Source organism: Mirounga angustirostris, unplaced genomic scaffold (assembly GCF_029215605.1).
Source record: "Mirounga angustirostris isolate CCGP_5_RB_7025 unplaced genomic scaffold, mMirAng1.0.hap1 SCAF_4, whole genome shotgun sequence".
Taxonomy (NCBI): Eukaryota; Metazoa; Chordata; class Mammalia; order Carnivora; family Phocidae; genus Mirounga; species Mirounga angustirostris.
In genome coordinates, this window is record NW_026991712.1 from 84,740,501 (window position 1) to 84,754,354 (window position 13,854).

Genomic DNA, 13,854 nt, shown 5'->3' on the forward strand with positions numbered 1-13,854 from the left:
TTCAGGTGGCAAAAGATTAATTAGCTTTAAATGATATCAAACAAATAATATTTAGATGTGCAAGAGCTATCCCTGATGGAAATGGGGGGGGTGGAGAGAAATTTATATATTTAGTAATTTTTCCTAAAAGTATGACCTCACAATTTTATCTGTTGTATGACAGAATAAACAAGCATTTTAAATACAGTTTGAAAAACAATAGAGTTACATATGAATATCGACTGAAAAATGGATAATATGGTATATTCATACAATGCAATATTAAACAGGATGTGAATAAGCTAGAGCTACATGCAATAACATGGACAAATCTTTTTTTGAAGAATTCAACTTTTTATTGAACAGGTTACAAAAGAGGTTTAGTCAAAAAGACCAAAGCGCATGTGATCATCAGACTCCTCTGATTCTTCTTTCTTTGCTTCCACTTTCTTCTCCTCAGTGGGGGCAGACCTGGTGGAGGGAGCAGGACCTCCTGCTGGTGTAGCACCAGCTGCTGGGGCGGGTCCACCAGCCCCTACATTGCAGATGGGGCTCCCGATGTTGACATTGGTCACGGCCTTTGTAAACAAGCCAGGCCAGCAAGGTTCAACATTTACACCTGCTGCTTTAAGGAGGGCATTGATCTTATCCTCCATGACAGTCATCTCATCATCGTGCAGGATGAGGGCCAAGTAGATGCAGGCAAGCTCCAAGAGGGAGGCCACGGTGTGGGCAGTTGCTGAGCGGGCACTGCCGAGTGTGGTGCTAGTCACCAGGTCAAGTGAGGGCCTCACCCCATTGTGGCCTTAGCTTCCTTGGAAAGACTGAGCACCCTAGCTGCAGCTACATGGATAAATCTTACAAGGAAAATCATCTTATATTTCAGGCTCATCTTATATTTAGTCACCGATGGTATATATGTTCTCCACTTTTCATTAAGGGAATGGCACATCCATAGGCCCTAACTAAGGAGTAGCCCTGTACAGTCATGTTGTATCATGTCAGCCCCCCCACTCCCCACCCAACATGCACATATTTTGGACAACAGATATATGTCTGACCCAAGAGCAGCCAATCCATATATAAATTAATACATGCAATCTGTGCTCAATAAAATTAAAACAAACACATGCAGTCTGTGCTCAGTGGATTCCATGCTCATTATGATTGCCAGAGGTAAAAATAAATTCTGTCTTCAGGAGCTTCTCAGCAAAGGTATATCTAAATGGGGCCCTGAACAAAAAGAAACATATGCAAATATGAGACTAAAAATGAAACTTACTGACTCACATCACTAAACCAGACAAAGGGAAACAAACTATACTTCGTAGTAAGATATATAACCAGGATTAAAGATAACAAGCCTAACCGTGTATGCATTTAATAACAGATAAATCTACAATTATAGTAGAGATATCAACACCCCTCTCAATCACTGATAGAACAATTGATGATGGTAGCTTTAAAAACCACTATAGCAAGGACTCCACCTACCACCAGTTATGAGGCTTTCACACCCAGCCAATAAGCTGGTGATCTAGTTCCAAAATATTTTTTTAGAGTCTGTTTCCTAGGAACATTCTCAATATTTGCTATCTTAGCCATATTCCCCAGAAAACAGATCTGAGACAGGGATTAGTGTTGCAGGGCCCGTCCTGTAATGAGAGTGAGACAAGTAGGGTCAGGCAGACAGAGAAGTGATCCAGTTTTGACAGAGGCCTCAGTTGATCCCATGTGGAGCTAGATGACTCTTAAGTGTTGTCTTAAATGAAGGCAAGGGGACCAGGCCATTGTAGCTCCCACATCAAGCAGGCATTGGAAGGGAGATTCCTCCAAGAAGGATGTTACCTTAGGCAAGACAGCTCCTTTCAGCTGAGAGCAATTCTTAGGCAGGGGCTTTGCTGTGATCCAGTGAGATAGGAGCCTCCATCCTGAAAGGGGATGCGGGCAGTGCAGCATCGCATTCACTGAAAAAGATCTGAAGCTTAGTGTTGTTACATTTGAGACACCTATTAGACATCCAACTGGAGATGTCAAGTAGCCAGTGGAGTATAAGAGCTTGGCGCTCAAGAGAAAGGTGTGGGCCCGAGACACATTTGGAGTCCACAGCATTTAGGTGACATTCTAACACCATAAAACTAGGTGAGGTGACCAGGGAAATTAGAAAAGAAGTAGTTCAAAACCTGGACCTTGAAGCACTTCCAAATGAAGAGGTCTGGAGGAAGTGGAGGAACCAGGCAACGTATTAGAGAAGGAGCAGCCCGTGAGGGAGGAAGAAAGCTAAAAGTGTGTTACCAGGAAGCCAAGCACAGAAGGTGTTCCCAGGAGGAAGAAATGACCAATGATGTCAAATGCTGTAGATAGGTCAGGGGAGAGGACTAAGATCGTGTCCATTGGATTTAGCCATCTGGCAGCCACCGGTGATCTTGACAAGAGCAGTTTGGGCAGCGTAGTGGAGGTGAAAGCCTGATTGGAGTCAGTTTATGAAAGAATGGCAAGAGAAGAATTGGATGCATTAACAATTAGCTGACTGAGGCATTTGCTATAAAGGGAAGCAAAGAAGAAATGTGGTACAGCTGAAAGGGGATGGGGTTAAGAAAGGCAAGGGAGAAAGCAATGAAGTTTTTCAAAAATAAGAGAAATGGCAGAATGCATATGATGAAAATGACTGGTCACACAGGACAATTGATACTGTGGGAGGAAGAGGGGATAATGCTGAGTGAGGGCCTTGAGTAGATGATACAGTGTGCGAGAGTTGGACTAGTTAGGTGTGTAGATCCTTCAGCTGGAGGAACAGTGCGGGGGCAGAATGCATGGGAGTTGGTAGGAGTATTGTGGAAGTTCCTTTGATTACTCCAGTTTTCTCTGTGACACGGGAAGTACCAGGATCGTCTATGAGCGAGGACTGGGGAGATGCTGAAGATTTGAGGAGAGAAGAGTAAATGGAAGAGAGATGTAGTTTGATAGCTGGGCAGCATCGGTGCCCACTTGAGGTCTGTGGTCATTAATTTAAAGGGACAGTGATGTGCATGACTGTTTCCTCATCACAGCTACTCATCCATTAAATGGGGATAAAATCAGTGCCTCCCTCCTTGGGTTGTTGGGGAGGATTTAAGGAGTCAACATTTTAATACACGGTGATCACTTAAGTGTTCTTATGATCCTGTAGGGTACCTTGTTATCTTGGGTACATATCTCAATTTTGATCACAAAAGGGTTGACTCGTAGAAACTCAAGGTTAAAAACCATTGATTCCAACCACTTAATTGATACTTGAATTGTATCCCCATTGCCATTCAGCCTTTGTCTGAGCTGCTCAGGGACAGCACGTGTGCTGTGCAGTCATTTCATCTCTGGACATCTGGACAAATAGGGAAATCTGCTCTGTAGTAACTTTCACCAATGTCTACTCCTTTAGGCCACACTGAAGAAAGCATCCCTGTCTGTGTGTCTCTCTCGCTTCTACAAGTGGTCCTCCTCAGGTTTGGCTGTAGATTGGACAGCAGCCTACACAGCCACCCTGGACATTCAATATGCTCCCAACCTCTCCTTCCTTAGAGGAATCATTAGCATTCGCAGAAGAAAACATTTCTGTTTTTTAATTCCTCCCACCTCCTGGAACCACATTCCCATCAAAGCTTCAGACTTGGTTATCTTGCTTATCTCCTCAGTGAGAAGTGTGTGATCTGCTTTTCCCTAGTCTAGAACAATTCTTCATTACTGTGTTTTGGAGAACTTCGTAAGATCTCAGTGATGATTCCATGAAAAATAGTTTCATGTAGTCAAATAATTTTGGAAAACTGCAGGCGTACATAAACAGTTTTCTCATGTAAAAGTAGGCTAACATGTACTGTAAATTCCCAAAGGGGAGCTGTAATGCATTTCCTAAATGTATTGGTTAACAAATGCATTTTGTTGCAGTTGCTTCTTTTCTGGGACTAGCATTCCATAGAACAAACTTTGGGAAGTCTCGTCCAGGGAATTTATCTCAAACTTAACTAATATATGACTAACTAATATATTGACTTAGATGACTTTATTATAAAATTACACAAATATGTACAATCATAAAAATAGGTGTAAACTCCACTCCTTATGCATACAGCTCTCATATAAGCAACTATAAAACCAATTCAATTTACAAATTAAATATAAGCAAACCCAAAAAAATTCAAATTGACCACATTAAGTTAATGTGACATGTAGTACGGTTTTGTTTAAGCAAAATCGCCAATGCGGGGCTTATTGGGAAAAACATAACATCTTATTATTAACTTGGTTTTTCTGACTGTGCATTTGAATTATCATATCATTGCTGATAAATTTCTTTTTTAAAAATGGAGTTCATTTAACCACAGATTTATTTTTGGATGGATCAATCAATGTAGGGGTATAGCCCTCCCAAATAAAAAACTGTAATTTAAAAAAATTCTTTTAAGCAAATTAGTTATTGCATATTGACCTATTTTCTGCTATTGAACTGTAGTAAGTTAGTATGAATAAGGCATACAAGGAAAACACTTAAAATATGAGTACCATACAAATGCTATACTCACTGACATGCACAGATTCTTTCAAGTTTGGTGTTTCTATTTTTCTCTGTCACATGGTAGTGATGAAAATTCTCCCAGCACTTTTACTTTCCTGAACTAGCAGAAAACCTTCATCTATAGATAATTTGGAGGTATTGTTTGGCCTTCACTTGGCAGGAATGTGATCACAAACAGACACAAACCCAGGCACCAAAACTAGGAGGCCATATTCAGTTTTTCTGGAGCGTCTGCCTTCAGCTCAGGTCATGATCGCAGGGTCCTGGGATCGAGCCCCACACTGGGCTACCTGCTCAGCGGGAAGCCTGCTTCTCCCTCTGCCTTTGCCTGCTGCTCCCCCTGCTTGTGCTCTCTCTCTCCCTGCTAAATAAATAAATTAAATCTTTAAAAGAGCGAGAGAGAGAGAGAGAGAGAGGGAATCATCCACAATTCAGAAAATGCTTGTGTTCATTTTTAGAAATTATTATAAAAGTGGAACAGATTATGGGAAAACAGAGATTAGGCACTGCTGAAATGCCTGCATTGCTCTTTGCAGAGAGGATTGGTCCACAGCCTCTCTTCTCAGCACAGGGATGAAGAGAAACCACTTGGCCAGAGTCCCCAGTTCCTGCTTTCTCCTCTATGGTTCCTTCCCCTCCCCCCAGACAACAGGAAAGGAGCTTTCAGGTATGTTTTGACATTCATTCGCACCAGTGTGCTACCTCTGTTGGCAGTTTTAAGACTTTTAATCCATTATTGTGGAAGGAAAGACTTTCCCTCTCACTAAAGGAAGTTCGAATTCAGACTCCCTGGACTGGAGGAGGAAACAGGATTTGGGGAATGGAGAGGATACATAGGAGTGATTCTGTCCTTAGAATTTAAGCTGTATTTAGGAATGAAATTGAACAGAATATAAATCTAATCTGAAATCTAATTTGCACTTGCAGGTTTAGGCAGGTGACCTGAGAAAGCTGCTCTTGCATTAAGCTCTCCTAAGACACCCTCAACTCCCTTCTTCCCAGTGTCCTCCTCTGTCCCTTGCCCTGGACGACAGCTTTCCCTGGCTTGGGGCTCTTCCTGTCTGCCCCTCCTCTTTCTGAAGGCTGTCAGTCGTCTCTGTCTCATCCCACCACCTCTTCACCCAGAGAGGAAAAACCTGCTCTCGGACCCCTCTGCTGTGGGGCTGGTGGCGCTGGGTTGACATGGAAAAGACATGAAGGGAACCTCACCTCAAGAGAAGCTCAAGTGCTGAGAAGTAAGCTGCATGCCCTTTGTCTTTCATGGTGTGGGCAATAATAAAGATACTAAGATGTTAAAGATTGAAAACAGAATCTTGGGGCGCCTGGGTGCCTCAGCCAGTTAAGCATCTGCCTTCTGCTCAGGTCCTGGGATCAAGCCCTGAGTAGGGCTTCCTGCTCAGCGGGGAGCCTGCTTCTCCTTCTCCCTCTGCCTCTTCCCCAGCTCGTGCTCTCTTTCTCTCTCAAATAAATAAATAAAAATTTTAAAAAAAAGAAAGAAAGAAAAGAAAACACAGAATCTGGTCTCCAGGCGCACACTGATGCTTTTTAGCTCTAAGAATGGTGGGCGGTGCTGATCAGCTAAATGAAAATATGTCTTGAGGATTTTCTCTGGCTAGTAATCTCACTCATTCAACTGGATTTTCTGATCTGAAGAGCTCCTCTAGATGGCCAATACTCCACCGAAGTCAGGCATGGCAGGATTCTTGCCTTTTCTTGAAGAGGACAAAAAGAAGAAAGAACATGACCATAAACTGGGATTAAGAGCATGCAACTCATATATTTCATACAAGGCATGCTCCTAACTTCTTTCTGTATAATGTTCATTGTTTTTCCTTCTCAGTTTTATTTTTTTAACTTCTTTTCCTCATGTTTTCAACAAATATTTATTAAGCCCCTGTGATGTGATAGGCTCTCTGCTATGTGTTTCAGAGTTCAAAGGTGAAAGACTTGTCCCTCCCCTCGAGGGAACTTCAGGCTAGGGGAGGAAACAAACAATAAACTAAACAGCAAGGCAGCAAATAATTGCAATATGTGACCATCCCTTTACCTGCTCTGGGCTTGTGCAGCCATCCACATTCCCCTTATCTGCACAAAGCAAGCCCGCCCCCGCCACCCCTCAGTCTGCTAAGAATCTACAGTTCTTGCCTAATATCTTGCAGAGAAGGGCACTTAGTGTATATGTTTGTGATAATGAAGATATAGACCTTTATATAAGGACAACCAATCCATCTATTGGTCACAAGCTCTTTGTGCAGGGGCTATCTAACTGTCCACGTCATACAGCAGGCGATTCCCTGGGAAGGAAGTGCAGTAATACTCCCCTGCTGCCACCTGGTGCTTTATTTACACTAAGTTAGGCTCACAGTAGTGGAGAAGGCAACTGAAAATCATTTACCACGCTCAACTCTAAAATGAAATCCCAGCTCTCCCCCCTAACACACGCGTGGGCACACATGAATACACAGTCACCATGCACACATATACACTTCCCCTCCTTGCTTCCCTCTCTGCTGGGCCAGAACAGGTTTTCTGGGGAAGTGTGCTCAATTAAGATTAGAGAATGGGGCAAAGGTGCCATGACTGGAGAATGTTTTTCCTCTGGATGACAAAAGCACGTGCTGGGACGGTGAACACAGTTCTGTAGAGTTAAGAGTTAGGGAAGCAAGCTGTGCCTACCAGCTTGTCAGTTAGCTCCTCACCAAGTATTTTTGAACACCAACTTTGTGACAGGCACAAGGGAAGGCACTGGAGAATCACCGGTGAACAAGATGAGCACACTCTCTGACCTAAAGGGGCTTACAGTCTAGTGTGAGAGTCCTGTTAACTTTTTTTTTTAAAAAAGATTTTATTTATTTATTTGACAGAGAGAGAGAGTGAGTGAGCAGGGAACCTGATGCGGGGCTCGATCCCAGGACCCTGGGATCATGACCTGAGCTGAAGGCAGACGTTTAACCGACTAAGACACCCAGGCACCCTGTCCTGTTAACTCTTAACAAATAAATAAAATAATACCAGGCATGCATCAGGGTTAGAAAGAACATTAAATATGGGAATGCGACTGAGGGACTGCTTCAGTGCAGTGGCCAGGGATGGCTGCTCAGAGGAGGTCACATTTGAGATGAAGAGGTGTTACTGATGGGGAGAAAGGGGGACGCCATACCAAGATCTAGGGGAAGAGACTCTGGGGCAGAGAAGCCCACACAGGCCCTGAGAAGAGAAAGACTGTGGCATCTTGAGGACAGAGGAAGGCCAGGGTGGCCAGAACAACAGGAGGTGAGTGATGGGCAAGGGGAGGAAGGGGAGGCTGGCGAGAGTGGCAGGGTTGGACGGGCAGACACTCAGGGAACAGCAAAATAAGGCCTTTAAGATTCGATTCTATGTGCAAAGGCATAACTGCTAGATGGATTTAAGCAAGGGGGTGCTCTGCTCTGCTTTTATGAATGATCGTGATGGAGGATGGATTGCAGGGAAAGTGTGGAAGTCTGAGACCGGTTAAGAGGTTGCGGCTGTAATGTCCACAATGGCCAAAGTGTGGAAAGAGCCAAGATGGCCATCGACAGATGAACGGATAAAGAAGACGTGGTGTATATATACACAATGGAATATTATGCAGCTATCAAAAGGAATGAAATCTTGCCATTTGCAATGACGTGGATGGAACTGGAGGGTATTATGCTGAGTGAAATAAGTCAATCAGAGAAAGACATGTATCATATGACCTCACTGATATGAGGAATTCTTTTTTTTTTTTAAGATTTTATTCATTTTTTTGACAGAGAGAGACATAGCGAGAGCAGGAACACAAGCAGGGGGAGTGGGAGAGGGAGAAGCAGGCTTCCTGCAGAGCAGGGAGCCCAATGTGGGACTCGATCCCAGGACCCTGGGATCATGACCTGAGCCGAAGGCAGACACTTAACAACTGAGCCACCCAGGCGCCCCTGATATGAGGAATTCTTAATCTCAGGAAACAAACTGAGGGTTGCTAGAGAGGTGGGGGTTGGGAGGGATGGGGTGGCTGGGTGATGGACATTGGGGAGGGTATGTGCTATGGTGAGCGCTGTGAATTGTGCAAGACTGTTGAATCACAGATCTGTACCTCTGAAGCAAATAATACATTATATGTTAAAAAAAAAAAAGAAGATAGCAGGAGGGGAAGAATGAAGGGGGGAAATCGGAGGGGTAGATGAACCATGAGAGACGATAGACTCTGAAAAACAAACTGAGGGTTCTAGAGGGGAGGGGGGTGGGGGGATGGGTTAGCCTGGTGATGGGTATTAAAGAGGGCACGTTCTGCATGGAGCACTGGGTGATATACACAAATGATGAATCATGGAACACTACATCAAAAACTAATGATGTAATGTATGGTGATTAACATAACATAATAATAAAAAAAATAAAATAGTATATTAAGAATTAAAAAAAAAAGAGGTTGTGGCTGTAACCTCTTAGAGAGGTTATGATGGTAGAGAGAAGATGATGTGTTCTAGCAGCCAGTGGAGATGGGAGAAGTGTCAGCTTTGAGATATATTTTATAGGTAGAGCCAAAGGGTTTATTGAAAGCCTAGGTGCAGGGATATGAGTGAAAGAAAGGAATCCAATAGGGCTTTCAGAGTTCCTGGGTAGATGGTGGTACCATTTGCTAAGGTGAGGTAGCCTGAGATGTGGGAATATAGTTGTGAGTGGGGAATCAGTAGCTCTGTTTGGCCATGTTACGTTTGAAATATCTGTTAGACTTCCAAATGGAGTAAACAGGGAGGTGCTAGGTCTGGATCTCAGGGGAAAGGTGCATGGAGAAGTGAGCATCATCAGCATGCAGATGGAACATGAGGCCATGCTTGCTCCCCTTACTCTGCTTTATAGCTTCGAATAAGATCCTTACCTAACATCCTCTATCCCAACTCTCAGAAAAGCATGTTTCCATTGGCAAGAATAGCCAAATGAAAGACTGGATGGGATGGTAAAATTCTGCCATTCTAAAGAAGAAGTCACTCCAGGCACGCGCATAAGAGGTCAGACTTTGCAAGGGCTCTACCACCGATCCCCTGATTTTGTCGATTAGACGTTCTGCGTGTAGAGGTGAGATGACCAGTGAAGTCACACGGCTGGTGCACAGGCAGCAAAGCCAGACTCTGACCCTGCGTGTGCTGGCTACCACGCGTCTTCTCGGCACTCCCTCTGGCGCCAAGATAGCCTGATGGTATAGAGCCGGTGGGAGGCAAGCAAGGGCAGGTATATGTACATCCCACAAATGGATTTAAAATGAAAATTTTAATCCACATTTGGGGTTTTCACTCTTTATCATTCAAGAATGAGTGAGAGTTCCCGATACAGCGTAGAACAAACAGGACCAAAGTTTTAAAAATAGCAGTGCTCTAGGGCGCCTGGGTGGCTCAGTCGGTTAAGCAACTGCCTTCGGCTCAGGTCATGATCCTGGAGTCCTGGGATCGAGTCCCACATCGGGCTCCCTGCTCAGCGGGGAGTCTGCTTCTCCCTCTGACCCTCCCCACTCTCATGCTCTCTCTATCTCATTCTCTCTCTCAAATAAATAAAATCTTAAAAAAATTAAAATTAAAATTAAAATAGCAGTGCTCTGGACCGGTCTCTTCATCTCTGTCTCTAGGGTTCCTCTGAGCCCCATCATCTGTCTTGGTCATCAGTGAAGGCCTTAGGGTGCCGAGCTCCCAGACACCCCGCATCTGCCCTCTGTGAATATGGCAACAGGAAGGTAAGGTGCCACTCCACATCCTCCAAAGCACCGCTAGAGGGCCGCAGAGACTAGCGGTGACAGGTACAGCCAGCTGGCCACCGAGACCCAAACCGGAGAACCAGCCAGCATCACCTAGTGGCCCAACACTCCCTCCCTTGAGGCGAGGGAGGAAACTGGAGCCTCAGAAAGAAGGCCACTGGCTGGTGAGTGACAATCACAAGTCTATCACAGGTCCTCTGGTACAAAATTCGGTGTGATATCATGGCAAGAGTGGGGGTTTTAGAGCCAAGAATCCCCGGGTTTGCTGTGTCCCATTTTGTGTAGTTGGTCCAGTTGCCCAGCTTGTCTGAACATCAGCGTCCTGACCTGTATTATGGGTACGAGTGCTTCTGCCAAGCCATGTATCATGTTACATTGGTAAGCTGGCCGAGTTGAGAGGCCTGCCACTTAGTAAACATTTGCCAAATGCCCAGGCCTTCCTCTCTTCCTGACAAGACGCTGGTTCCTCTCTGAGCTAGCTCATCCTCGTGAAGCACCTTTCAGTAATCACTCCAAATGACCCTGTCTGGTTATAATTCTCTGCCGCAGAGTGAAGGACGTAAATAGCACTGTAGAGCGCTTAAAGAAACAGAACAAACAAAACCAGAGAATATATCTGTGTATATATCTTTCTAATTTAACAAGGAGGTTGGTAAAGAGCGTGTCTTCCTTGTCAGTGTCCTAGGATTTGGATCCCAGGATCTTTTCACCCAGCCCCAGTCAGTGGGTGTTTGTGAAGCTTGTTCAATGCACAAAGGAGTGTGCTGGGGATTTAGAACACCAGCGAGCCCTGTCCCCAACAGCAACCACCATTCTGCTCCAGACATTGCTTATATCACCTTATTTATCTTAGCTCATTTCTTCTCCCAGCAGTCCTCCAGGTCAGGCCTTCCTGGCTTGATTTTAGAGATGAGGACCAGAGAGGTTAATTAACTTGCCCAAGTCTGACCAGCAAGTAAGTGGCAATGCTGGTGTTTAAGTTCATCTCTGCCTGTGATTTCGCTGTGCCCCTTTTCTTTGAGGTGCTTGCAAAAAATGAGAATGTGCGAAGTGCCATAAAAAGAGGGCTCCCCGGAGTTCTGAAGGGAGTGGCTGCTCCTGACTGAGGGATCTGGAAGGAATTCTGGAGGAAAGCTCAAAGAGGACAGGCCTGGAGATGGGGAAAAAGAAGAAGGACTTCCCACACACCTATCTGTAGTAAATGTGATGTATTGAAACATGGCGTAGGGGCGCCTGGGTGGCTTAGTTGGTTAAGCATCTGCCTTCGGCTCAGGTCATGATTCTGGGGTCCTGGGATAGAGCCCCACATCAGGCTCCTTACTCAGTGGGGAGCCTCCTTCTCCCTCCACTCCCCCTGCTTGTACTCTTTCTCTGACAAACAAATAAAAAAGAAACAAGGTGTAGTTGGTGTATGAGAGAAAGACTCGCGTACACACACGCATGCATGCATGCACGCACACTGCGGCTGACTGAATGCTCTAAAAGACTTCTTCCTGGAAGGAAGTAGGGGTCAGAAGCTGAAATGAAGAAATCTAAAGTTGGGGTCATAACACCCGTGCGCTTCACGACCGGCTCACCCAGAAACTTAATTTCACGTTGAGTTGTTCTATTAAAAACCCTGACTGAAGTGCCTCCACAAGGTAAATAAGGGGAAAGCCTCCAGGAACTTCCTAAAGCATGTAACATAGCCAGAGGCTGACCTGACCTAATTGGCAGGAGTAGATCAGAGGCCAGGGAAACCCAGTTCTCTTCCACCTACCACAAGCCAGGTCAGCTGCCACTTAAAGATGCCAGCCCAGTGGCCACACAGCAGCTGCAAGACCAGCCCCCACCCCAGCCTTCAGAGGTGCTGCCCACCAGAATGTCAGTCACTGTGAGCACCTTCTGAACATGAAAGTCCAGATGCTCTTGCAAAGCAGTTCTAGAAATAGCCAGGCACCTGAGTGTAACCCGACACAGGAAACATCCTTCCGTCCGGTACAAAGCATACTTCTCCAAAGGACAGGGAGAGGAAGTCATAATTAGAATCATTCATTCGGGCGCCTGGGTGGCTCAGATGGTTGGGCGTCTGCCTTCGGCTCAGGTCATGATCTCAGGGTCCTGGGATCGAGCCCCGCATCGGGCTCCCTGCTCCGCGGGGAAGCCTGCTTCTCCCTCTCCCACTCCCCCTGCTTGTGTTCCCTCTCTCGCTGGTCTCTCTCTGTCAAATAAATAAATAAAATCTTTAAAAAAAAAAATAGAATCATTCATTCATCCAGCAGAACTGAGCCTCCAGCTCTGAGCCAAATGTAGTTCTCAGCCCTGGCTGCACAGGAAAATCACCTGGGATCTTTTAAAAATACCAACGTCAGGGCTCCACCCAAAACCAATTAAATGAGTGAGAGTGGAGCCCAGGCCTTGGTATTCTTTAAAAACTCTCTAGATGATTCTTATGTGGTTGAGAACCACTGCATTACATATTATATACAACAAAAAACAAAATCACTGATCAGGCTTCAAGGAGCTCGCAGGTCCACAGAGCCCTACAGTTTGCAATGAGTTTTTCCTGCAGGTGACCTTGACTGATCTTTGCAACTGGCCTGAGTGAAAAAGAAAACCACAGGCCCAAAATGTCATCACTTGGGCCAGGCCAAGTCACCAAACCCCAGGTTTAATACTTAACCTAATTGCAGTTCCAACCTTCCCCAGAAATGTAAGTGTTAGCCTGTCAGTCCGGAATTTTCTGATATACACCAATGAGGTAATGGGTCACGGGGGCCCCCTCCATCTCCTAAAGGAACATGAGGTAATCCGCCTAATAAGACCCCCTGCCTTTCCCCCTAAGGGAATGTGATCTTGCCTGGAACAATCATTTCTTTTCTGTTGCTGATAACTCTCTTTTCCCACTGTCCTTCCTATAAAAATCTTCCATGTTCTGCATCTCCTTGAAGCATCTCTGTACTTGCTAAACAGGATGCTGCACGATTAATGAATTGGTTAATGAAGCCAATTAGATCTTGAAATGTACTCAGTTGGGTTTTGTTTTTTAACGCCTGGGACGGAGTTGCTATTGCCCATTTTGCAGATGATATAGCTGAGGCTAAGAAGGAGCATATGTGCCCAATGTCACGCAGCAGGTACGTAGCAGAGTGGGCACAGGAACCGGCTTCTCTGATTCCAGGGCTCTTGCTCGACATCACTGAGCAATGCACAGAGGAATTGGACTTGAGAAGAGGCTCAGTGCACGTCGTAACTACACCATGGCAGGGGTCAAGAGCCAAGGGAACACATGGGGGCAAGTATTATTAGATGGACCTACTTGTCATAGCGGAAGTCCAGTAACCAGCTGATGTCCATCAACAATTGGCCTTGGGATATGCTAACAACCCCTAAGAAGAATACACTTTATTGCACAAATTCTTAGGTTGCAAACAGTAGTACCAGCAGGTTTGCTGATTTGCTGGCTATGAATTAATGGTCAATAGGTGTTTGAGGGGCAGCCTGTGTTAATAGAAAGAAAGAAGGAGACAGGTGCAGCATGTGGCTAAACTCGGAGGCTTTGAAATCTAATTCCCTCTCTGGGTGGTGGTTTAGCCTT

At 45.1% G+C, this 13,854-nt stretch overlaps 1 protein-coding gene across 1 annotated transcript; it reads right to left on the bottom strand.

Moving 5' to 3' along the window:
- Positions 1-359: 359 nt before the first annotated feature.
- Positions 360-13,613, bottom strand: LOC123860267 (large ribosomal subunit protein P1-like). Its single transcript, XM_064587511.1, has 2 exons — positions 13,576-13,613; positions 360-744 (listed from the first exon to the last, which is right to left on the bottom strand). The coding sequence occupies exons 1-2, from the start codon at positions 13,611-13,613 to the stop codon at positions 360-362; spliced, it is 423 nt and encodes a 140-aa protein (XP_064443581.1).
- Positions 13,614-13,854: the final 241 nt, after the last annotated feature.

Excerpts from the sequence above, each read along its gene's own strand:
- LOC123860267 (XM_064587511.1), bottom strand. The coding sequence starts at position 13,613 with ATGGACATCAGCTGGTTACTGGACTTCCGCTATGACAA. Across the intron at positions 745-13,575 it reads CTGGACTTCCGCTATGACAA|CACCACACTCGGCAGTGCCC; the intron begins GTAGGTCCATCT and ends CCTGGTGACTAG.